Source organism: Somniosus microcephalus, chromosome 7 (genome assembly GCF_052327205.1).
Source record: "Somniosus microcephalus isolate GS21.2 chromosome 7, FLI_Smic_1.0, whole genome shotgun sequence".
Classification (NCBI taxonomy): domain Eukaryota; kingdom Metazoa; phylum Chordata; class Chondrichthyes; order Squaliformes; family Somniosidae; genus Somniosus; species Somniosus microcephalus.
In genome coordinates this window covers 1,065,127-1,088,473 of record NC_140993.1, presented here as the reverse complement: position 1 = coordinate 1,088,473, position 23,347 = coordinate 1,065,127, and the positions used below count along the sequence as shown (strand labels likewise).

General features: G+C 46.3%; 1 protein-coding gene across 1 annotated transcript in view; it reads right to left on the bottom strand.

Annotated features, from left to right (window-relative positions):
- Window positions 1–364: 364 nt before the first annotated feature.
- Window positions 365–23,347, bottom strand: part of LOC147114439 (uncharacterized) — a 36,131-nt gene continuing 13,148 nt past the window's right edge. Inside the window, exon 2 of the mRNA XM_085992145.1 lies at window positions 365–3,884. Coding sequence (XP_085848271.1) covers window positions 2,060–3,775 — 1,716 coding nt within the window. The 5' untranslated portion in view covers window positions 3,776–3,884 and the 3' untranslated portion in view covers window positions 365–2,059. The remainder of the gene's footprint in view (window positions 3,885–23,347) is intronic.

The window sequence follows — 23,347 nt, the reverse complement described above, 5'->3', positions numbered from 1 at the left end:
TCCTCAACCGAGGATTCCCCTCTACAGTGGTTGACACGGCCCTTGACAGTGTCCGTTCTATTTCCCGCACTTCTGCTCTCACCCCTGCCCCTCCCTCCCAGAACCACGATAGGGTTCCCCTTGTCCTCACCTTTCACCCCACCAGCCTCCACATTCAACGGATCATCCTCCGTCATTTCCACCACCTCCAACGTGATCCCACCACCAAACACATCTTCCCCTCACCTCCCCTTTCAGCATTCCGAAGGGGCCGCTCCCTCAGCGACACCCTGGTGCACTCCTCAATCACTCCCAACAGCCCTTCTCCTTCACCTGGCACCTTCCCGTGCAAGCGCAGGAGATGCAAAACATGCCCTTTTACCTCCCCCCTTCCCACTGTCCAGTGCCCAAACACCCATTCCAGGTGAAACAGCGATTTACTTGTACTTCTTGCAATTTAATATACTGTATTCGCTGCTCACGATGCGGTCTCCTCTACATTGGGGAGACCAAACGCAGATTAGACGGCCGCTTTGCGGAACACCTCCGTTCAGACTGTAAGGGTGACCCTGAGCTTTCTGTCACCTGTCACTTTAATTCACCGCTTCACTCCCACACTGATCTCTCTGTCCTCGGCCTATTACATTGTTCCAATGAAGCTCAACGTAAGCTCGAGGAACAGCACCTCATCTTTCGATTGGGCACTTTACAGCCTGCCGGACTCAACATCGAGTTCAACAATTTCAGATCATTATCCCTGCCCCCATTTTTCATGCAGTATGATTTTTGCCACTCCCATTTGCAACACTTTATCTTTCCTGCCTCTTACAAAAGTACAGGATATTCTTTGAATTCCTTCCTCCCCTCCTAACCGCCCCCCTCCCCCACTGTCTCTGCACCTGCTTAATATCTGTTACATCTCCAGCTTTTTCCAGTTCTGATGAAGGGTCCCAGACCTGAAACGTTAACTCTGTTTCTCTCTCCACGGATGCTGCCTGGCCTGCTGAGTATTTCCAGCATTTTCTGTTGCCCTCCTGTTCCGTTCTGGGCACCGCCCCTCAGGAAGGATATACTGGCCTTGGAGGGACACTGCACAGATTCACCAGAATGATACTGGAGCTGAAAGGGTTAAGTTATGAGGACAGGTTGCACAGACGAGGCTGGTATTCCCCCGAGTATAGGAGATTAAGGGGTGATCTAATTGTGGTGTTTAAGATGACTAAAGGATTTGATAGGGTCGAGAGAGAAACTATTTCCTCTGGTGGGGGTGGGGGGCGATTCTAGAACAAGGAGGCACAACCTTAAAATTAGAGCTCGACCGTTCAGGGGTGATGTCAAGAAGCACTTCTTCACACACATGGTAGTGGAAATCTGGATCACACTCCCACAAGAAGCTGTTGAGGCTGGGGGTCAACTGAAAATATCAAAATGGAGAGTGATAGAATTTGTTGGGGATGGGTATTGAGGATTATGGAACCAAGGCGGGTAAATGGAGTGAGATACGGATTAGTCGTGATCTGATTGAATGGTAGAATAGGCTAGAGGGGCTGAATGGCCTCGTCCTGTTCCGAGGTTCCTTCCCCACCCTGTGCAGATTGTGAATCTCCATCACCAGTTGTAGAGGTGAGTAAAGGGGATTTAGTCCATCTGTGACCAGACCATAACCACAAGCCCGTCTGGGTATCACACCTATACGGTCCGTGAGGTTATTATTAGATTCACACCCAGACGTTGTGCCTTCACTTGTTGACCTATTCTATGTGATAACATGAACAGTCCACCGGTGCGCTCGAGGTCATCATCACCACCAAAAATAGAATTTAAATTTCATTTGTTAAGTTCCCTTTAAACTTTTTTTTTGTTATGTTACAGGTTTTATTGGTTGTGCCCTTTTAAAAAGGGGGCACATGGTTGACTTTTAATAGGCAATTGCCTGTGATAAGGGAAAAAAATAACATGAACAGTCAAATCAAGGTAATCTTCAGCACAACAGATTGAAAGATTAAACAATAGTACAGGAATTTATAAAACATTCATCCATTCCACGTTCATGTCACCCCGGCTGTCTCAGGGCCCTGCGCTATAGAACAGTGTGAACTCGCTGGTGTCTCAGCAGGTCATTGGAGCGTTTAAAGCTCTTCCCACAGTCAGAACATGTAAACGGTCTCTCATCAGTGTGAACAAGCTGGTGTCCCAGCAAGGTAGATGACTCAGTGAATCCCTTTCCACACATGGAGCAGGTAAACAGTCCCTCCCCAGTGTGGACAAGCTGGTGTCTCAGCAGTTTATTGGAGTGTTTAAAGCTCTTCCCACAGTCAGAACATGTAAACGGTCTCTCATCAGTGTGAACAAGCTGGTGTTGCTTCAGGTCCCCGGTGCATTTAAAGCTCTTTTGACAGACAGAACATTTAAAGGGTCTCTCATCAGTGTGAACAAGCTGGTGTATCAGCAAGTTTGATGAATGAGTGAATCCCATTCCACACACTGAGCAGGGAAATGGCCTCTCCCCGGTGTGAACTCGCTGGTGCCTGGTCAGAGCCCCGGGGCTTTTAAAACTCTTCCCACAGTCAGAACATTTAAAGGGTGTCTCATCAGTGTGAACAAACTGGTGTTGCTTCAGGTCCCCGGAGCTTTTAAAGCTCTTCCCACAGTCGGAACATTTAAACGGCCTCTCATCAGTGTGAACTCGCTGGTGTTCCTTCAGATGCCCGGAGCATTTAAAGCTCTTCCCACAGTCAGAACATTGAAATGCTCTCTCATCAGTATGAACAAGCTGGTGTTTCAGCAGGTTGTATGGATCAGTGAATCCCTTTCCACACACGGAGCAGGTGAACGGCCTCTCCCCAGTGTGAACTCGCTGGTGTGTGGTCAGAACCCTGGGGCTTATAAAGCTCTTCCCACAGTCAGAACATTTAAAGGGTCTCTCATCAGTGTGAACAAGCTGGTGTCTGGTCAGAGACCCGGAGCATTTAAAACTCTTCCCACAGTTGGAACATTGAAATGCTCTCTCATCAGTGTGAACTCGCTGGTGTTTCTTCAGGTCCCCGGATCTTTTAAAGCTCTTCCCACAGTCGGAACATTTAAACAGCCTCTCATCAGTGTGAGCAAGCTGGTGTTGCTTCAGGTCCCCAGTGTATTTAAAGCTCTTCCCACAGTCGGAACATTTAAATGGCCTCTCATCAGTGTGAACTTGGTGGTGTGCCTGCAGGCCGAATAACTGTGTGAATCGCTTCCCACACACGGAGCAGGTGAATGGCCTCGCCCCAGTGTGAACTCGCTGCTGTGTCTGCAGGGTGGATGACTGAGTGAAATGTTTCCCACACTCACAGCAGGAGAAAGGCCTCTCTCCAGTGTGAACTCGCTCATATTGCAGCAGGTTGGATGACACAGTGAAACCCTTCCCACACACAGAGCAGATGAACAGTCTCTCTCCAGTGTGAGACCGCTGGTGTGTCATCAGATTCGTGGAGCATTTAAACCTCTTCCCACAGTCAGAACATTGAAACGGTCTCTCATCAGTGTGGACAAGCTGGTGTCTCAGCAGGTGGGATGTGCGAATGAATTCCTTCCCAAACGCGGAGCAGGTGAACGGACTGTCACCAGGGTGACTGTGCGGATGAACTTCTGACGTAGACGTGGAACTGAATCCATTCCCACCATCCCCACCTTTACCCGGTTTCTCCCCGGTGTGACGGTCCACGTGTCTCGCCAGGTCAGGCGATCGGCTGAAGGCGAGTCCAAACACGGAACACGTGTGCGATTTGTCTGCGCTGCGATCGCTGCTCTCTCCTTCCATGTGCAAAGGCTGATGATATTCAGGTCCTGATGAATCGAGCGACTCTGTCTGATCCTGATGTGATGTTTGGTCTGAGCTTCCTGTCTGTAAATGCTCCACTTCTAAAACCCTGTAAAATGAGTGTAGAAAGGGGTAAGAGGGAGAATGTTGCCTCATGTCCCCCTTTCCCAGACCAGGGGCAGTGAATCTGATTTTCAGGCCCCAGCTGCTGCACAAGTTGGTTAGCCTAACATCAGCAGTAGGGAAAATGCTAAAGAGTCTATTGTAAAGGATGTGATAATAGGACACTTAGAAAATATCAATGGGATTAGACAAAGTCAGCACGGATTTATGAAAGGGAAATCGTGTTTGACAAACCTACTGGAGTTTTTTGAGGATGTAACTGGTGGAATAGATAATGGAGAACCGGTGGATGTGGGGTATTTGGATTTTCAAAAGGCCTTTGATAAAGTCCCACGTAAAAAGAACATAAGAAATAGGAGCAGGAGTAGGCCAATCGGCCCCTCGAGCCTGCTCCGCCATTTAATAAGATCATGGCTGATCTGATCCTAACCGCCAATCTACTATCACAGAAGCATCTCCTGAATCTAACAGAATTAGACACACAAAATAGGAGCAGGATCAGGCTAGACGGCCCCTGGGCCCGCTCCGCTACCCACAGGGCCATGTCCGATCCGAACCTAGACTCATGTCCAAATTCCTGCCCGTTCCCCGTAACCCTTAATTCCCTTTACTTCCAGGAAACTGTCTATTTCTGTTTTTAAATTTATGTAATGATGTAGCTTCTACAGCTTTTTGGGGCAGCATATTCCATGGACCTACCACCCTCTCAGTGAAGTAGTTCCTCCTCATCTCAGTTTTGAAAGGGCAACCCCTTATTCTAAGACTATGCCCCCTAGTTCGAGTTTCACCCATCGGGAACATCCTCCCCGCATCCACCCGATCCAACCCTTTCACAATCTTATATGTTTCAATAAGATCGCCTCTCATTCTTCTGTACTCCAATGAGTAGAGTCCCAATCTACTCAACCTCTCCTCATATGTCCATCCCCTCCTCCCCGGGATTAACCGAGTGAACCTTCTTTGTACTGACTCGAGAGCAAGTATGTATTTTCTTAAGTATGGACACCAAAACTGTACGCAGTATTCCAGGTGCGGTCTCACCAATACCTTGTACAACTGAAGCAATACCTCACTATTTTTATATTGTATCCCCCTAGCAATGAAAGCCAACATTCCATTGGCCTTCTTAATCACTTGCTGCACCTGCATACTAACCTTTTGAGTTTCGTGCACCAGGACCCCCAGATCCCTTTGTACTTCAGTACTTTCCAGTTTCTTGCCATTAAGAGAATAGCTTGCTCTATGATTTTTCCTTCCAAAGTGCATAACCTCACACTTTCCAGTATTGTATTCCATCTGCCAAATCTCTGCCCACTTATTTAGCCTGTCTATGTCCCCTTGCAGGTTTTTTATGTCCTCCTCACTCACTACTTTCCCTCCCATCTTAGTATCATCTGCAAACTTTGATATGTTACACTCGGTCCCCTCCTCCAAATCGTTAATATAGATTGTAAAGAGTTGGGGACCCAGCACCGACCCCTGCGGAACACCACTAGTTACTGATTGCCATTCTGAGAATGAACCATTTATCCCAACTCTCTGCCTTCTGTTAGATAGCCAATCCTCTATCCATGCCAGAATATTACCCCCAATCCCGTGATTTTTTATCTTAAGCAATAATCTTTTGTGTGGCACCTTGTCAAATGCCTTTTGGAAGTCTAAATACACTACGTCCACTGGTTCCCCTTTATCCACCCTATATGTTACTTCCTCAAAGAACTCCAGCAAATTTGTGAAACATGAATTCCCCTTCATAAAACCATGCTGACTTTGTCCTATTAAATTATGATTATCCAAATGTCCTGTTACTGTCTCCTTAATAATGGACTCCAAAATTTTACCTACCACAGATGTTAGGCTAACCGGTCTATAGTTTCCAGCCTTCTGTCTACTACCCTTTTTAAATAAGGGCGTTACATTAGCAGTTTTCCAGTCTGCCGGGACCTTTGCTGAGTCCAGGGAGTTTTGGAAAATTATTACCAATGCATCCATAATCCCTACCGCCACTTCCCTCAAGACCCTAGGATGTAAGCCATCAGGTCCAGGTGATTTATCCGCCTTGAGTCCCATTATTTTACCGAGTACCACTTCCTTAGTGATTTTGATTGTGTTTAGCTCCTCCCCCCCTATAGCCCCCTGTTTGTCCAGTGTTGGGATATTCTTAGTGTCTTCTACTGTAAAGACTGATACAAAATATTCATTCAGTGTTTTTGCCATCTCCATATTTCCCACCATTAATTTCCCGGTCTCATCCTCTAAGGGACCAACATTTACTTTAGCCACCCTTTTTCTTTTTATATAACTATAAAAACTCTTACTATCTGTTTTTATATTTTTTGCTAATTTACTTTCATAATCTATCTTCCCTTTCTTAATCAATCCTTTTGTTATTTTTTGCTGTCTTTTAAAGTTTTCCCAATCCTCTATCCTCCCACTAGATTTGGCTACCTTATATGCCCATGTTTTTAGTCGAATACAATCCTTAATTTCTTTACTTAGCCACGGATGGCTGTCTTTTCTTTTACACCCTTTTCTTCTCAGTGGAATATATTTTTTGGGGAAGTTGTAAAATAACTCCTTAAATGTACACCACTGATCATGAATCGTCTTACCCTTTAATCTATTTTCCCAATCCACTCTACTCAATTCCGCTCTCATACCTTCATCGTCTCCTTTATTCAAGCTTAGCACGTTTGTTTGAGATCCAACCTTCTCACCCTCTAATTGAATATGGAATTCAACCATGTTATGGTCACTCATTCCAAGGGGATCCTTTACTAGGACATTTTTAATTAATCCCGTCTCGTTACACAGGACCAGATCTAAGGTTGCTTGCCCCCTGGTCGGTTCAGTTACATACTGCTCAAGAAACCCATCCCTAATACACTCAATGAACTCATCCTCAAAGCAGCCCTGCCAATTTGATTTGTCCAATTAATATGATAGTTAAAATCCCCCATAATTATAGATGGTCCCTTATTACAAGCCTCAACTATTTCCTGATTGATACATCGTCCAACATAGTTGCAACTGTTTGGAGGCCTATAGACTACGCCCACTAGTGTTTTTTTCCCCTTATTATTCCTTACCTCCACCCAAAAAGAGGTTCGTGTGCAAAATTAAGGCAATGGGATTGGGGGTAATATACTGGCATGGATTGAAAATTGGTTGACAGACAGGAAACAGAGAGTAGGAATAAATGGGTCTTTTTCAGGGTGGCAGGCGGTGACTAGTGGGGTACCGCTGGGATCAGTGCTTGGGCCCCAGCTATTCACAATATATATCAATGATTTGGATGAGGGAACCAAATGTAATATTTCCAAGTTTGCTGATGACACGAAACTAGGTGGGTTTGTGAGTTGTGAGGAGGATGCAAAGAGGCTTCAAAGGCGATTTAGACAAGTTGAGTGAGTGGGAAATTTATGGCAGATGCAGTATAACGTGGATAAATGTGAAGTTATCCACTTCAGTAGGAAAAACAGAAAGGCAGAGTATTATTTGAATGGTGATAGATTGGGAAATGTTGATGTATAAAGGGACCTGGGTGTCCTTGTACACCAGTCACTGAAAGCAAACATGCAGGTGCAGCAAGCAGTTAGGAAGGCAAATGGTATGTTGGCCTTCATTGCAAGAGGATTTGAGTACAGGAGCAAGGATGTCTTACTACAGTTATACAGGGCCTTGGTGAGACCACACCTAGAGTACTGTGTGCAGTTTTGGTCTCCTTACCTAAGAAAGGATATACTTGCCACAGAGGGAGTGCAGCGAAGGTTCACCAGACTGATTCCTGGGATGGCAGGACTGTCGTATGAGGAGGGATTGGGTCGACTAGGCCTGTATTCACTAGAGTTTAGAAGAATGAGAGGGGATCTCATTGAAACGTATAAAATTCTGACAGGGCTAGACAGAATGGATGCAAGGAGAATGTTTCCCCTGGCTGGGGATTCTAGAACGAGGGGTCACAGTCTCAGGATACAGGGTAGGACATTTAGGACTGAGATGAGGAGAAATTTCTTCACTCGGAGGGTGGTGAACCTGTGGAATTCTCTATCACAGAAGGCTGTGGAGGCCAAGTCACTGAATATATTTAAGAAGGAGATAGATAGATTTCTAGACACAAAAGGCATCAAGGGGTATGGGGAGAGAGCGGGAATATGGTATTGAGATAGAGGAACAGCCATGATCATATTGAATGGCGGAGCAGGCTCGAAGGGCCAAATGGCCTACTCCTGCTCCTATTTTTCTATATTTCTCTGCACTGCATTCAATGCAAGTATATCCTTCCTTAAATATGGAGACCAGAACTGTACGCAGTACTCCAGGTGTGGTCTCGCCAGCGCCCTGTAAAGTTGCATCAAAACTTCCCTACTTTTATACTCCATACTCCTTACAATAAAGGCAATTCCATTTGCCTTTCTAATTACTTTCAGAAGTTAGCATGCAGAAGCAACAATAAGGAGGCACATTCATAGGACAGAAACATAGAAGATTGGAGCAGGAGTCGGCCATTCGGCCCCTCGAGCCTGCTCCGCCATTCAATGAGATCATGGCTGATCAGCCAAATTCAGTACCCTGTCCCTGCCTTCTCCCCATATCCCTTGATCCCTTTAGCCTTAAGAAATATATCTAACTCCTTCTTGAATATATTTAATGAATTGGCCTCCACTGCCTTCTGTGGTAGAGAATTCCACAGGTTCACCACTCTCTGGGTGAAGAAATTCCTCATCTCTGTCCTAAATGGCTTACCCCTTATCCTTAGACTGTGACCCCTGCTTCTGGACTCCCCGACCATCGGGAACATCCTTCCTGCATCTAGTCTGTCTAGTCCTGTTAGAATTTTATAAGTTTCAATGAGATCCCCGCTCAGTCTTCTAAACTCCAGCGAGTATAAGCCCAATCGACCCAATCTCTCCTCATACGTCATTCCTGCCATCCCAGGTACCAGTCTGGTGAATCTTCGCTGCACTCCCTCCATGGCAAGAACATCTTTCCTCAGATAAGGTGACCAAAACTGCACACAATACTCAAGGTGTGGTCTCACCAAGGCCCTGTACAACTGCAGCAAGACAGCCTTGTTCCTGTACTCGAACCATCTCGCTACGAAGGCCAACATACCATTTGCCTTCTTAACCGCCTACTGCACCTGCATGCTTATCTTCAGCGACTGGTGCACGAGGACACCCAGGTCTCGTTCAACTTCCCCTTCTCCCAATCTATTGCCGTTCAGATAATAATCTGCCTTCTTGTTTTTGCCACCAAAGTGGATAACCTTGCATTTATCCACATTATACTGCATCTGACATGCTTCTGCCCAATCATCCAACCTGTCCAAATCATACTGGAGTTTCTCGGCATCCTCCTCAGAGCACACACGCCCACCCAGCTTTGTGTCCTCTGCAAACTTGGAGATATTACATCTAGTTCCCTCGTCTAGATCATTTATATATATTGTGAATAGCTGGGGTCCCAGGACCGATCCCTGCGGTACCCCACTAGTCACTGCCTGCCACTCGGAAAAAGACCCGTTTATTGCAACTCTTTGCTTTCTGTCTGCCAACCAGTTCTCTATCCAAGTCAGTACCTTGCCCCCAATCCCATGTGCTTTAACTTTGCATGCTAATCTCTTATGCGGGACCTTATCGAAAGCCTTCTGAAAGTCCAAATACACCACATCCACTTATCTCCCTTATCTATTCTACTAGTTACAGTCAGGGTAGACAGCCAGGCTGACGGGATGAAATCTGGGTGGAGAACTGTTCGTACAATCGGTTTCAAAATTCTCATCCTGGTGCAAATCCCTCCGTGGCCTCACCCCCCTCCCCATCTCTGCTATCTCCTCTAGCCACCCCCCCGCCCTCAAAAGAGATCTCTGCGCTCCTCCAATTCTGCCCTCTTGAGCATCCCTGATTTTTAATCGCTCCACCATTGGCGGCCGTGCCTTTTGCTGCCTGGGCCCTAAGCTCTGGAATTCCCTCCCTAAACCTCTCCGCTTCTCTTTCCTCCTTTAAGATGCTCCTTAAAACCCACCTCTTTTACCAAGCTTTTGGTCATCTCCCCTAATTTCTCCTTATGTGGCTCGGTGTCAAATTTTTTGTCTTCTCATACTCCTGTGAAGCACCTTGTGACGTTTTACTATTTTAAAGGCACTATATAAATACTTCTTGTTGTTGGTGTAGATTTCTGTACTGTGAACCTGTCCATTTTGAGAGACTTCAGGCTTTCTTGAACAGTCCCTCTGTTCTCTGAAGATGAAGTTTAATTCCATTTTCCCCCCCACAGTTTCCACATGTACGCTGACAACACCCAGCTCTACATCACTACCACTTCACTCAACCCCTCCACTGTCTCTAAATGGTCAGACTGCATGTCCGACATCCAGTTCTGGATTAGCAGAAATGTTCTCCAATTAAATATCGAGAAGACTGAAGCCATTGACGTATGATATGATATGATTGGGATTACGGAAACATGGCTCCAGGGTGACCAGGGCTGGGAACTCAACATCCAGGGGTGTTCAATATTCAGGAAAGACAGGCAAAAAGGAAAGGGAGGTGGGATAGCATTGCTGGTTAAAAAGAGATTAACATAATTGTAAGGAAGGATATTAGCTCTGATGATGTGGAATCTGTATGGGTAGAGCTGAGAAATACCAAGGGACAGAAAACGTTAGTGGGAGTGGTATATAGACCTCCAAACAGTAATGCTAAGGTTGGGGATGGCATTAAATGGGAAATTAGAGACACGTGCAATAAGGGCACAGCAGTTATCATGGGTGACTTTAATCTACATATAGATTGGGCTAACCAAATTAGTAACAATACTGTGGAGGAGGAATTCCTGGAGTGTATACAGGATGGTTTCCTGGACCAATATGTCAAGGAACCAACTGGAGATCAGGCCATCTTAGACTGGGTATTATGTAATGAGAAAGGAATAATTAACAATCTTGTTGTGCGAGGCCCCTTGGGGCGCAGCGATCATAATATGATCGAATTCTTCATTAAGATGGAGAGTGAAGTATTTGACTCAGAGACTAGGGTCCTGAATTTAAATAAAGGAAACTACGATGGTATGAGGCGCGAGTTGGGTAGGATTAATTGGGGAATGTTACTCAAAGTGTTGACGGTGGATAGGCAATGGCAAACATTTAAAGATCGCGTGGATGAACTACAGAATTTGTTCATCCCTGTTTGGCATAAAAATAAAACAAAAAAGGTGAATCAACCGTGGCTAACAAGGGAAGTTAGGGATAGCATAAGATCCAAGGAGAGGACATATAAATTGGCCAGAAAAAGCAGCAAACCTGAGGATTGGGAGCAGTTTAGGATTCAGCAAAGGAGGACAAAGGGATTAATTAAGAGGGGGGAAATAGAGTAAGAGAGTAAGCTTGCAGGGAACATAAAAACTGACTTTAAAAGCTTCGATATATATGTGAAGAGAAAAAGATTGGTGAAGTCAAGCATAGGTCCCTTGCAGTCAGAATCAGGGGAATTTATAATGGGGAACAAAGAAATGGCAGACCAATTAAATATATACTTTGGTTCTGTCTTCACAAAGAACATAAGAACATAAGAAATAGGAGCAGGAGTAGGCCAATCGGCCCCTCGAGCCTGCTCCGCCATTCAATAAGATCATGGCTGATCTGATCCTAACCGCCAATCTACTATCACTGAACCATCTCCTGAATCTAACAGAATTAGACACACGAAATAGGAGCAGGATCAGGCTGCATGGCCCCTGGGCCCGCTCCGCTACCCACAGGGCCATGACCGATCTGAACCTAGACTCATGTCCAAATTCCTGCCCGTTCCCCATATCCCTTTATTCCCTTTACTTCTAGGAAACTGTCTATTTCTGTTTTAAATTTATGTAATGATGTAGCTTCTACAGCTTTTTGGGGCAGCATATTCCATGGACCTACCACCCTCTGAGTGAAGTAGTTCCTCCTCATCTCAGTTTTGAAAGAGCAGCCCCTTATTCTAAGACTATGCCCCCTAGTTCGAGTTTCACCCATCATCGGGAACATCCTCCCCACATCCACCCGATCCAACCCCTTCACAATCTTATATGTTTCAAAAAGATCGCCTCTCATTCTTCTGAACTCCAATGAGTAGAGTCCCAATCTACTCAACCTCTCCTCATATGTCCATCCCCTCATCCCCGGGATTAACCGAGTGAACACAAATAACCTCACAGAGATGTCGGGGAACATAGGGTCTAATGAGAGGGAGAAACTGAAAGAAATCAGTATTTGTAAGGAAATGGTATTACGGAAATTGATGGGATTGAAGGCCGATAAATCCCCAGGGCCCGATAATCTACATCTGAGGGTACTCGAGGAAGTGGCCTGCTGTAAGGAGGGATGATATATTAACAAAAAGGGGGCAAGCACTTTGCTGGGAGTGTACTATAGGCCCCCAAACAGTCAGGGGGAGATAGAGGAACAGAAATGTAGGCAAATCTCAGAGAAGTGTGCAAATAATAGGGTAATAATAGTGGGGGATTTCAACTTCCCCAATATTAACTGGGATAGTCAAGAGTGTGAAAGGCTTAGAGGGTGCAGAATTCTTAAAGTGCATCCAGGAGAGCTTTTTGAGCCAGCATGTAGAAAGTCCTACAAGAGAGGGGGCGGTACTGGACCTAATTCTAGGGAATGTGGCCGGCCAAGTGGTAGAAGTGTTAGTAGGTGAGCACTTTGATGACAGTGACCATAATTCGGTGAGATTTAAGGTAGTCATGGAAAAGGACAGAGATGGACCGGAAATAAAGGTTCTAAATTGGGGGACGGCCGATTTTAATATGATAAGGCAGGATCTGGCCAAAGTGGACTGGGATCAGCTACTTGTAGGAAAATCCACATCGGAGCCATGGGAGTCTTTCAGAAAGGAAATTGAGAGAGTACAATGGCAACATGTTCCCGTAAAGGTCAAGGGTGGGACCAACAAGCCCAGGGAACCTTGGATGTCAAGGGATATACGAGAATGGATTAGGAAAAAAAGGGGGGCTTTTGGCAGATACAAGGGACTAAAGACAGAGGAAGCCCTAGAGGAGTATAAAAAGTGCAGGGAGATATTTAAAAAAGAAATTAGGAGAGCGAGGAGGGGCCATGAAATAACACTGGCGAGCAAAATAAAGGAAAATCCTAAGGTGTTTTATAAGTATATTAAGGGCAAGAGGATAACTAGGGAAAGAGTAGGGCCCATTACAGACCAAAGTGGCAATCTGTGTGTGGAGCCAGAAGATGTAGGTGGGGTTTTAAATGAATTTTTTGCATCTGTGCTCACTATGGAGAAGGACGATGTAGACATAGAAATCAGGCAGGGGGATTGTGATATACTTGAACATATTAGCATCGAGAGGGAGGAGGTACTGGCGGTTTTAGCAGGCTTAAAAGTGGATAAATCCCCAGGCCTGGACGAAATGTATCCCAGGCTGCTGTGTGAGGCAAAGGAGGAGATTGCAGGGGCTCTGACACAAATTTTCAGAACCTCTCTGGCCACAGGGGATGTGCCAGAGGACTGGAGAACAGCTAACGTAGTACCATTATTCAAGAAGGGTAGTAGGGATAAACCAGGGAATTACAGGCCAGTGAGCCTAACATCAGTGGTAGGGAAATTATTGGAAAAAATTCTGAGGGACAGAATTAGTCTCCACTTGGAGAGGCAAGGATTAATCAGGAATAGTCAGCATGGCTTTGTCAAGGGAAGATCATGTCTGACCAATTTGATTGAATTTTTCGAGGGGGTGACTAGGTGTGTGGATGAGGGTAGTGCAGTGGATGTGGTATACATGGATTTTATTAAGGCTTTCGATAAAGTCCCGGACAGGAGTCTGGTCAAGAAGGTAAGAGCCCATGGGATCCAGGGTGCCTTGGCACATTGGATCCAAAACTGGCTTAGTGGCAGAAGGCAGAGGGTGATGGTCAAAGGTTGTTTTTGTGACTGGAAGCCTGTGTCCAGTGGGGTACCGCAGGGATCGGTGCTGGGTCCCTTGCTGTTTGTGGTCTACATTAATGATTTGGATGTGAATGTAAAAGGTATGATCAGTAAGTTCGCAGATGACACGAAAATTGGTGGGGTGGTAACTAGCGAGGAGGGTAGCCTCAGTCTGCAGGACGATATAGATGGGTTGGTCAGATGGGCGGAACAGTGGCTAATGGAATTTAACCCTGAAAAGTGTGAGGTGATGCATTTTGGAGGGACTAACAAGGCAAGGGAATACACAACGAATGGTAAGACCCTAGGAAAGACAGAGGATCAGAGAGACCTTGGTGTGCATATACATAGATCCCGGAAGGCAGCAGAACAGGTGGATAAGGTGGTTAACAAGGCATATGGGATACTTATATTCTATGCCTCGGCTAATGAAGGCAAGAGCAGGGAGGTTATGATGGAGCTGTACAAAACGCTGGTTAGGCCACAGCTGGAATACTGTGTGCAGTTCTGGTCGCCACACTATAGGAAGGATGTGATTGCTTTGGAGAGGGTGCAGAGGAGATTCACCAGGATGTTACCTGGGCTGGAGCGCTTCAGCTATGAAGAAAGACTGGACAGGCTGGGGTTGTTTTCCTTGGAGCAGAGAAGGCTGAGGAGGGACCTGATTGAGGTGTACAAAATTATGAGGGGCATAGATAGGGTAGATAGAAAGGGGGCATAGATTCAAGGTAAGGGGCAGGAGGTTTAGAGGGGATTTGAGGAAGAACTTTTTCACCCAGAGGGTGGTTGGAATCTGGAACTCACTGCCTGAAAGGGTGGTAGAGGCAGGAACCCTCACAACATTCAAGAAGCATTTGGATGAGCACTTGAAATGCCATAGCATACAAGGCTACGGACCAAATGCTGGAAAATGGGATTAGATTAGACAGGGCTTGATGGCCGGCACGGACACGATGGGCTGAAGGGTCTCTTTCTGTGCTGTATAACTCTATGACTCTATGAGAAATAGTAGATGCATTGCTGGTCATCTTCCAAAATTCTATAGACTCTGGAACAGTTCCCATGGATTGGAGGGTAGCTAATGTTACCCCACTATTCAAAAAAGGTGGTAGAGAGAAAACGGGGAATTATAGACCGGTAAGCCTGACATCAGTAGTGGGGAAAATGCTAGAGTCCATTAGAAAAATGGTAAAAAGAGGGATGAGGTCCTGCATCAAGAATTTAGGGAGCTAGGTAACAGATTAAAGAGCAGGACCTCAAAGGTTGTAATCTCTGGATTACTCCCAGTGCCACGTGCTAGTAAGTATAGGAATGGGAGGATAGAGCAGATGAATGCGTGGCTAAAGAGTTGGTGTAGGGGGGAGGGTTTTACTTTCCTGGATCACTGGGCCTGCTTCTGGGAAAGGTGGGACTTGTACAAGTCGGACGGGTTGCACCTGAACCAGAGCGGGACAAATATCCTTGCGGGGAGGTTTGCTAGCACTGTTGGGGGGGGTTTAAACTAACTTGGCAGGGGGATGGGATACAGAGGGGAGCTGAAATAGGGGGGGATGTGCTGCCAATTATAGAGAAAAAAACAAGTCAGCTTGGTAGACAGGGCAAATATATAAGGGCAAGGCTGGATGGCATCTATTTTAATGCAAGGAGTCTTGCGAATAAGGTGGATGAACTGAAGGTGTTGATAAACACATGGGAGTATGATATTGTTGCTATCACGGAGACATCGTTGAGGGAAGGGCAAGACTGGCAGCTCAATATTCCGGGGTACAGAATCTTCAGGCGAGACAGAGGGGGAGGTATAAGAGGAGGGGGTGTCGCAATATTAATTAAGGAGTCAATTACTGCAGTAAGGAGGGATGATATATTAGCAGGGTCCTCTAATGAGGCCATATGGGTGGAGCTTAAAAACAAAAAGGGGGCAAGCACTTTGCTGGGAGTGTACTATAGGCCTCCAAACAGTCAGGGGGGGATAGAGGAACAGATATGTAGGCAAATCTCAGAGAAATGTGCAAATAATAGGGTAATAATAATGGGGGATTTCAACTTCCCCAATATTAACTGGGATAGTCAGAGTGTGAAAGGCTCAGAGGGTGTAGAATTCTTAAAGTGCATCCAGGAGAGCTTTTTGAGCCAGCATGTAGAAAGTCCTACAAGAGAGGGGGCGGTACTGGACCTAATTCTAGGGAATGTGGCCGGCCAAGTGGAAAAAGTGCTGGTAGGTGAGCACTTTGGTGATAGTGACCATAATATGGTAAGATTTAAGGTGGCCATGGAAAAGGACAGGGATGGGCCGGAAATAAAGGTTCTAAATTGGGGGAAGGCCGATTTTAATAGGATAAGGCAGGATCTGGCCAAAATGGACTGGGATCAGCTACTTGTAGGAAAATCCGCATCGGAGCAATGGGAGGCTTTCAGAAGGGAGATTGAGATCATACAATGGCAACATGTTCCCGTAAAGGTCAAGGGTGGTTCCAAAAACCACAGGGAACCTTGGATGTCAGGGGATATACGAGAATGGATTAGGAAAAAAAGGAGGGCTTTTGGTAGATACAAAAGGCTAAAGACGGAGGAAGCCCTAGAGGAGTACAAAAAGTGCAGGGGGATACTTAAAAAAGAAATTAGGAGATCAAGGAGGGGCCATGAAATAACACTGGCAAGCAAAATAAAGGAAAATCCGAAGATGTTTTATAAGTATATTAAGGGTAAGAGGATAACTAGGGAAAAAATAGGGCCCATTAGGGACAAAAGTGGCAATCTGTGTGTGGAGCCGGAAGATGTAGGAGGGGTTCTAAATGAATTTTTTGCATCTGTTTTCACTATGGAGAAGGACGATGTAGACATAGAAATAGGGCGGGGGGACTGTGATATGCTCGAACATATTAACATCGAGAGGGAGGAGGTATTGGCGGTTTTAGCTGGCCTAAAAATGGATAAATCCCCAGGCCCGGATGAAATGTATCCCAGGCTGCTGTGTGAGGCAAAGGAGGAGATTGCGGGGGCTCTAACACATATATTCAGGACCTCTCTGGCCACAGGGGATGTGCCAGAGGACTGGAGAACCGCTAATGTAGTACCATTATTCAAGAAGGGTAGTAGGGAAAAACCGGGGAACTACAGGCCAGTGAGCCTAACATCAGTGGTAGGAAAATTATTGGAAAAAATCCTGAGGGACAAAATTTGTCTCCACTTGGAGAGGCAAGGATTAATCAGGGATAGTCAACATGGCTTTGTCAAGGGAAGATCATGTCTGACTAATTTGATTGAATTTTTTGAGGGGGTGACTAGGTGTGTGGATGAGGGTAACGCAGTGGATGTGGTATACATGGATTTCAGTAAGGCCTTCGATAAAGTCCCGCACAGGAGACTGGTCAAGAAGGTAAGAGCCCATGGAATCCAGGGTGCCTTGGCACATTGGATACAAAACTGGCTTAGTGGCAGAAGGCAGAGGGTGATGGTCGAAGGTTGTTTTTGTGACTGGAAGCCTGTGGCCAGTGGGGTACCACAGGGATCGGTGCTGGGTCCCTTGCTGTTTGTGGTCTACATTAATGACTTGGATATGAATGTAAAGGGTATGATCAGTAAGTTCGCGGATGATACAAAAATTGGTAGGGTGGTGAATAGCGAGGAGGGTAGCCTCAGTCTGCAGGACGACATAGATGGGTTGGTCAGATGGGCGGAACAGTGGCAAATGGAATTTAACCCGGAAAAGTGCGAGGTGATGCACTTTGGGGGGACTAACAAGGCAAAGGAATACACAATGAATGGAAAGACCGTAGGCAAGACGGAGGGTCAGAGGGATCTGGGTGTGCAAGTACACAGATCCCTGAAGGCGGCGGAACAGGTGGATAAGGTGGTAAAAAAGGCATATGGGATACTTGCCTTCATTAGCCGAGGCATTGAATATAAGAGCAAGGAGGTTATGATGGAGCTGTATAAAACACTGGTTAGGCCACAGCTGGAATATTGTGTGCAGTTCTGGTCGCCACACTACAGGAAGGATGTGATCGCGTTAGAGAGGGTGCAGAGGAGGTTCACCAGGATGTTACCAGGGCTGGAGCGCTTCAGCTATGAAGAGAGACTGGGCAGGTTGGGTTTGTTTTCCTTGGAGCTGAGGAGGCTGAGGGGGGACATGATTGAGGTGTACAAAATTATGAGGGGCATAGATAGGATGGATGCTGAGGAGCTTTTTCCCTTAGTAGAGGGGTCAATAACTAGGGGGCATAGATTCAAGGTAAAGGGCGGGAGGTTTAGAGGGGATTTGAGAAAGAACTTTTTCACCCAGAGGGTGGTTGGAGTCTGGAACTCACTGCCTGAAAGGGTTGTGGAGGCAGAAACCCTCACAACATTTAAGAAGCATTTGGATGTGCACTTGAAATGCCATAGCATACAAGGCTACGGGCCAAATGCTGGAATATGGGATTAGATTAGACAGGGCTTGATGGCCGGCGCGGACACGATGGGCCGAAGGGCCTCTATCCGTGCTGTATTACTCTATGACTCTAAAAGATGTAATAGCAGAGCACTTGGAAAACAGTGACAGGATCGGACAAAGTCAACATGGATTTACAAACAGTAAATCGTGCTTGACTAATCTATTGAATTTTTAGAGGATGTAACTGGTAAAATAGATAAGGGAGAACCAGTGGAGGTGGTGTATTTGGACTTTCAGAAGGCTTTCGATAAGGTCCCGCATAAGAGATTAGCGTGTATAGTTAAGGCACATGGGATTGGGGGCAAGGTACTGACTTGGATAGAGAACTGGTTGGCAGACAGGAAGCAAAGAATTGGAATAAACGGGTCTTTTTCCGAGTGGCAGGCAGTGACTAGTGGGGTACCACAGGGATTGGTCCTAGGACCCCAGCTATTCACAATATATATTAATGATCTAGACGAGGGAACTAGATGTAATATCTCCAAGTTTGCAGAGGACACAAAGTTGGGTGGGCGTGTGTGCTGTGAGGAGGATGCCAAGAAACTTCAGTATGATTTGGACAGGTTGGTGATTGGGCAGATGCAGAATAATGTGGATAAATGCGAGGTTATCCACTTTGGTGGCAAAAACAGGAAGGCAGATTATTATCTGAATGGCAATAGATTGGGAGAAGGGGAAGTGCAACGAGACCTGGGTGTCCTTGTGCACCAATCGCTGAAGGTAAGCATGCAGGTGCAGCAGGCAGTTAAGAAGGCAAATGGTATGTTGGCCTTCGTAGCGAGAGGGTTTCTGTACAGGAACAAGGATGTCTTGCTGCAGTTGTACAGGGCCTTGGTGAGACCACATCTTGAGTATTGTGTGCAGTGGAATATATTTTTCTTGAAACTTGTGAAACATCTCCTTGAATGTACACCACTGCTCCTGTACCGTCTTACACCTTAATCTATTTTCCCAGTCCACTTTAGTCAACTCTGCTCTCATACCTTCATAGTCTCCTTTATTTAAGCTTAGTACGCTGGTTTGAGATCCAACTCTCTCACCCTCCAACTGAATTTGGAATTCAACCATTCAAGAATTCAATCCTGCCCTTCTCACAGCCTGTGAAAGGAGTTTCCAAAAGCCATCAGAGAGTCCAGGACAGAAATTGACAACATTCTCTCCTCCTGCTCCCTGACCCAAGGGGGCCACGCATGCGCCCCGCTGCACACTTGGGTTTCTGTACAGGAACAAGGATGTCTTGCTGCAGTTGTACAGGGCCTTGGTGAGACCACACCTTGAGTATTGTGTGCAGTTTTGGTCACCTTATCTGAGGAAGGATGTTCTTGCCATGGAGGGAGTGCAGCGAAGATTCACCAGACTGATACCTGGGATGGCAGGAATGACGTACGAGGAGAGATTGGGTCGATTGGGCTTATACTCGCTGGAGTTTAGAAGAATGAGAGGGGATCTTATTGAAACTTATAAAATTCTAACAGGACTAGACAGACTAGATGCAGGAAGGATGTTCCCGATGGCGGGGGAGTCCAGAAGCAGGGGTCACAGTCTAAGAATAAGGGGTAAGCCATTTAGGACTGAGATGAGGAGTAATTTCTTCACCCAGATAGTGGTGAACCTGTGGAATTCTCTACCACAGAAGGCAGTGGAGGCCAATTCATTAAATATATTCAAGAAGGAGTTAGATATATTTCTTAAGGCTAAAGGGATCAAGGGATATGGGGAGAAGGCAGGGACAGGGAACTGAGTTTAGATGATCAGCCACGATCTCATTAAATGGCGGAGCAGGCTCGAGGGGCCGAATGGCCTACTCCTGCTCCTATCTTCTATGTTTCTATGTTTCGGACCCTGCCACAAACTCCGCTCCTTGGCCACTGACTCCATCCATCTCCCTAACAATGGGTGACCACCAGAAGGAAAAGGAGAACCAGGCAGGTAGTGCAGGAGTCCCCTGAGTGCATCTGGCTCTGGTGAGGGCGATGGTTCCTCTGGGGAGTATAGCCAGAGCCAAGTTAATGGCACTACGGGTGGCTCAGCTGTACCGGGATGGGGGGAAATCAGGAAAGCAATAGCGATAGGGGATTCGATAGTTAGGGGAACAGACAGGCGTTTCTGCGGCCGCAGACGTGACTCTAGGATGGCATGATACCTCCCTGGTGCCATGCTCAAGGATGTCACTGAACGGCTGCCGGACAGGTGAACAGTCAGAGGTCGCGGCCCATACCAACGACATAGGCAGAAAGAGGAATGAGGTCCTGCAGGCAGATTTTAGGGAGCTAGGAGAAAGATTAAAAAGCAGGACCTCAAAAAGGTAGTAATCTCCGGATTACTCCCGGTGCCACGCGCGAGCGAGGATAGAAACAGGGGGATAGAGCGGATGAATGCGTGGCTGGAGAGATGGTGCAGGAGGGAGGGATTTAGATTCCTGGGACACTGGGACCGGTTCTGAGGGAGGTGGAACCTGTACAGGTCAGACGGGTTACACCTCAACAGAGCCGGGACCAATATCCTCGCTGGGGGGTTTGCTGGTGCCGTTGGGGAGGGTTTAAACCAATTTAGCAGGGGGATGGGCACCAGGATGTAGCATTTGCCAGGAGAAACATGGTGCACAAAAGAGTGGGAGATACAAAGAGCACTAGAGTAAGAAATAGTACGGTATTAGGTGGGGTCAGTCTAAGAGAATACTGTGGCAGAGCCACCAAGAGACTCTTGTAGTAATGTATATAATTGCCTTTAACAGGGGTTCGTTACCTTTAATTGTTTGCTTAGTATAAATAGCGCGGGTTCGGTAAAATGTCGATCCAGCGCGATGACGTCATCACGCAGGTCACGTGACGTTCCCAACGGCGGGAAACGTGATGACGTCAGAGGGGGGAGGCGTTCTCTCTCAGTCCTCGTGGAACCAGTTTGAGTACAGACCTGTTTAGAGTTTCTCCTGCGTTTTTGTTTGTAACTTTTACCAGTTTGCATTAAACCTCATTTGGTTAGCTGATAGTCTTGATCTCAGTACTTTCGTTAGGAATTTGACAATTCCTACAATACAAGAATTTTACAGTGCATGTATTTAAACGCACAAAGTGTGGTAAGTAAGGTTGGTGTGCTGCAGGCACTAATAGCCACATGGGAATGTGATGTGGTGATAACGGAGACCTGGCTCAAAAAAGGGCAGGATTGGGTCCTAAATATTCCTGGATATCAGGTGTTCAGGAAAGATAGGGAAGGAAAGAAAGGTGGTGGTGGTGTGGCAGTGTTGATTAAAGGAGTATATTACAGTGCTACTTGAAAAAGCCTCCTTGAAAAGGTGCAGCATCCCCACCGACACCTGGGAATCCCTAGCCCAAGACCGCACAAAGTGGAGGAGAAGCATCCGGGAAGGCGCCGAACACCGAGTCTCTTCGCCGGGAGCAAGCGGAAGCCAAGCGCAGGCAGCGCACGTCAATCCAAGCGCCCCACCCACCCGCCCCTTCAACCACCGTCTGCCCCACCTGTGACAGAGACTGTAGGTCCCACATTGGACTCATCAGTCACCTGAGAATCATTTTTAATGTGGAAGCAAGTCATCCTCGGTTCCGAGGGACTGCCTAAGGAGGAGGAAGAAGGAGAATATTACAGTGCTGGAGAGAGAGGATGTCCTGGAGAGGTCATAAAAACATAGAAACATAGAAGATAGGAGCAGGAGTAGGCCATTCGGCCCCTCGAGCCTGCTCCGCCATTCAATGAGATCATGGCTGATCATCCAAATTCAGTACCCTGTCCCTGCCTTCTCCCCATATCCCTTGATCCCTTTAGCCTCAAGAAATATATCCAACTCTTTCTTGAATATATTTAATGAACTGGCCTCCACCGCCCTCTGTGGCAGAGAATTCCACAGGTTCACCACTCTCTGGGTGAAGAAATTCCTCCTCATTTCAGTCCTAAATGGCTTACCCCTTATCCTTAGACTATGACCCCTGGTTCTGGACTCCCCGACCATCGGGAACATCCTTCCTGCATCTAGTCTGTCCAGGCCTGACAGAATTTTATAGGTCAGAATCTATTTGGTTTGAGTTAAGAAACAATAGAGGTGCCATTACACTACTAGGTGTATTCTATAGGTTACCGACTAGTGGGAAGAATACAGAGGAGCACATTTGCAGGGAAATTACAGAGAGATGCAAGAACAATAGAATAGTGATAATGGGGGACTTCAATTATCCTAATATAGACTGGGATAGTAATAGTGTAAAGGGCAGAGAGGGGGGGAAGAATTTCTGAAGTATGTTCAGGAGAACTTTCTTGATCAGTACGTTTCTGGCCCAACGAGGAAGGAGGCATTGCTGGATCTGGTTCTGGGGAATGAGGTGCGTCAGGTGAATCAAGTTTCAGTAGGGGAACATTTAGGGAACGGTGATCCTTGTATCATAAGGTTTAGGTTAGCTCTGGAAAAGGACAGGGAGCAATCTAGAGTCAAAATACTTAACTGGAGGAGGGCCAATTTCAGTGGGATGAGAACAGATCTGGCCCGGGTAAATTGGAATCCAAGATTGTCAGGCAAAACTGTCATCGAACAATGGGCTGCCTTTAAAGAGATGATTCAGGTACAGTCGAGGTACATTCCCACGAGGGGGAAAGGTAGGGCAACTAAAGTCAGGGCTCCCTGGGTGACAAAAGAGATAGAGAGTAAGATAAAGCAGAAAAAAGGGGCATATGACAGATGTCAGGCTGAGAATACAAGTGAGAACCAGGCTGAATACAGAAAGTTCAGAGGGGAAGTGAAAAAGGAAATAAGGACAAAGAGAGAGTATGAGAATAGACTGGTAGCGAACATAAAAATAAATCTGAAAGTCTTCTATAGGCATATAAATAGTAAACGGGTAGTAAGAGGAGGGGTGGGGCCGATTAGGGACCAAAAAGGAGACCTACCCATGGAGGCAGAGGGTATGGCTGAGGTACTAAATGATACTTTGCATCTGTCTTCACCAAGGAAGGTGCTGCCAAAGTCATAGTGAAAGAGGAGGTAGTTGAGATATTGGATGGCCTAAATTTGATAAAGAGGAAGTACCAGAAAGGCTGGCTGTACTTAAAGTGGATAAATCACCAGGACCAGAT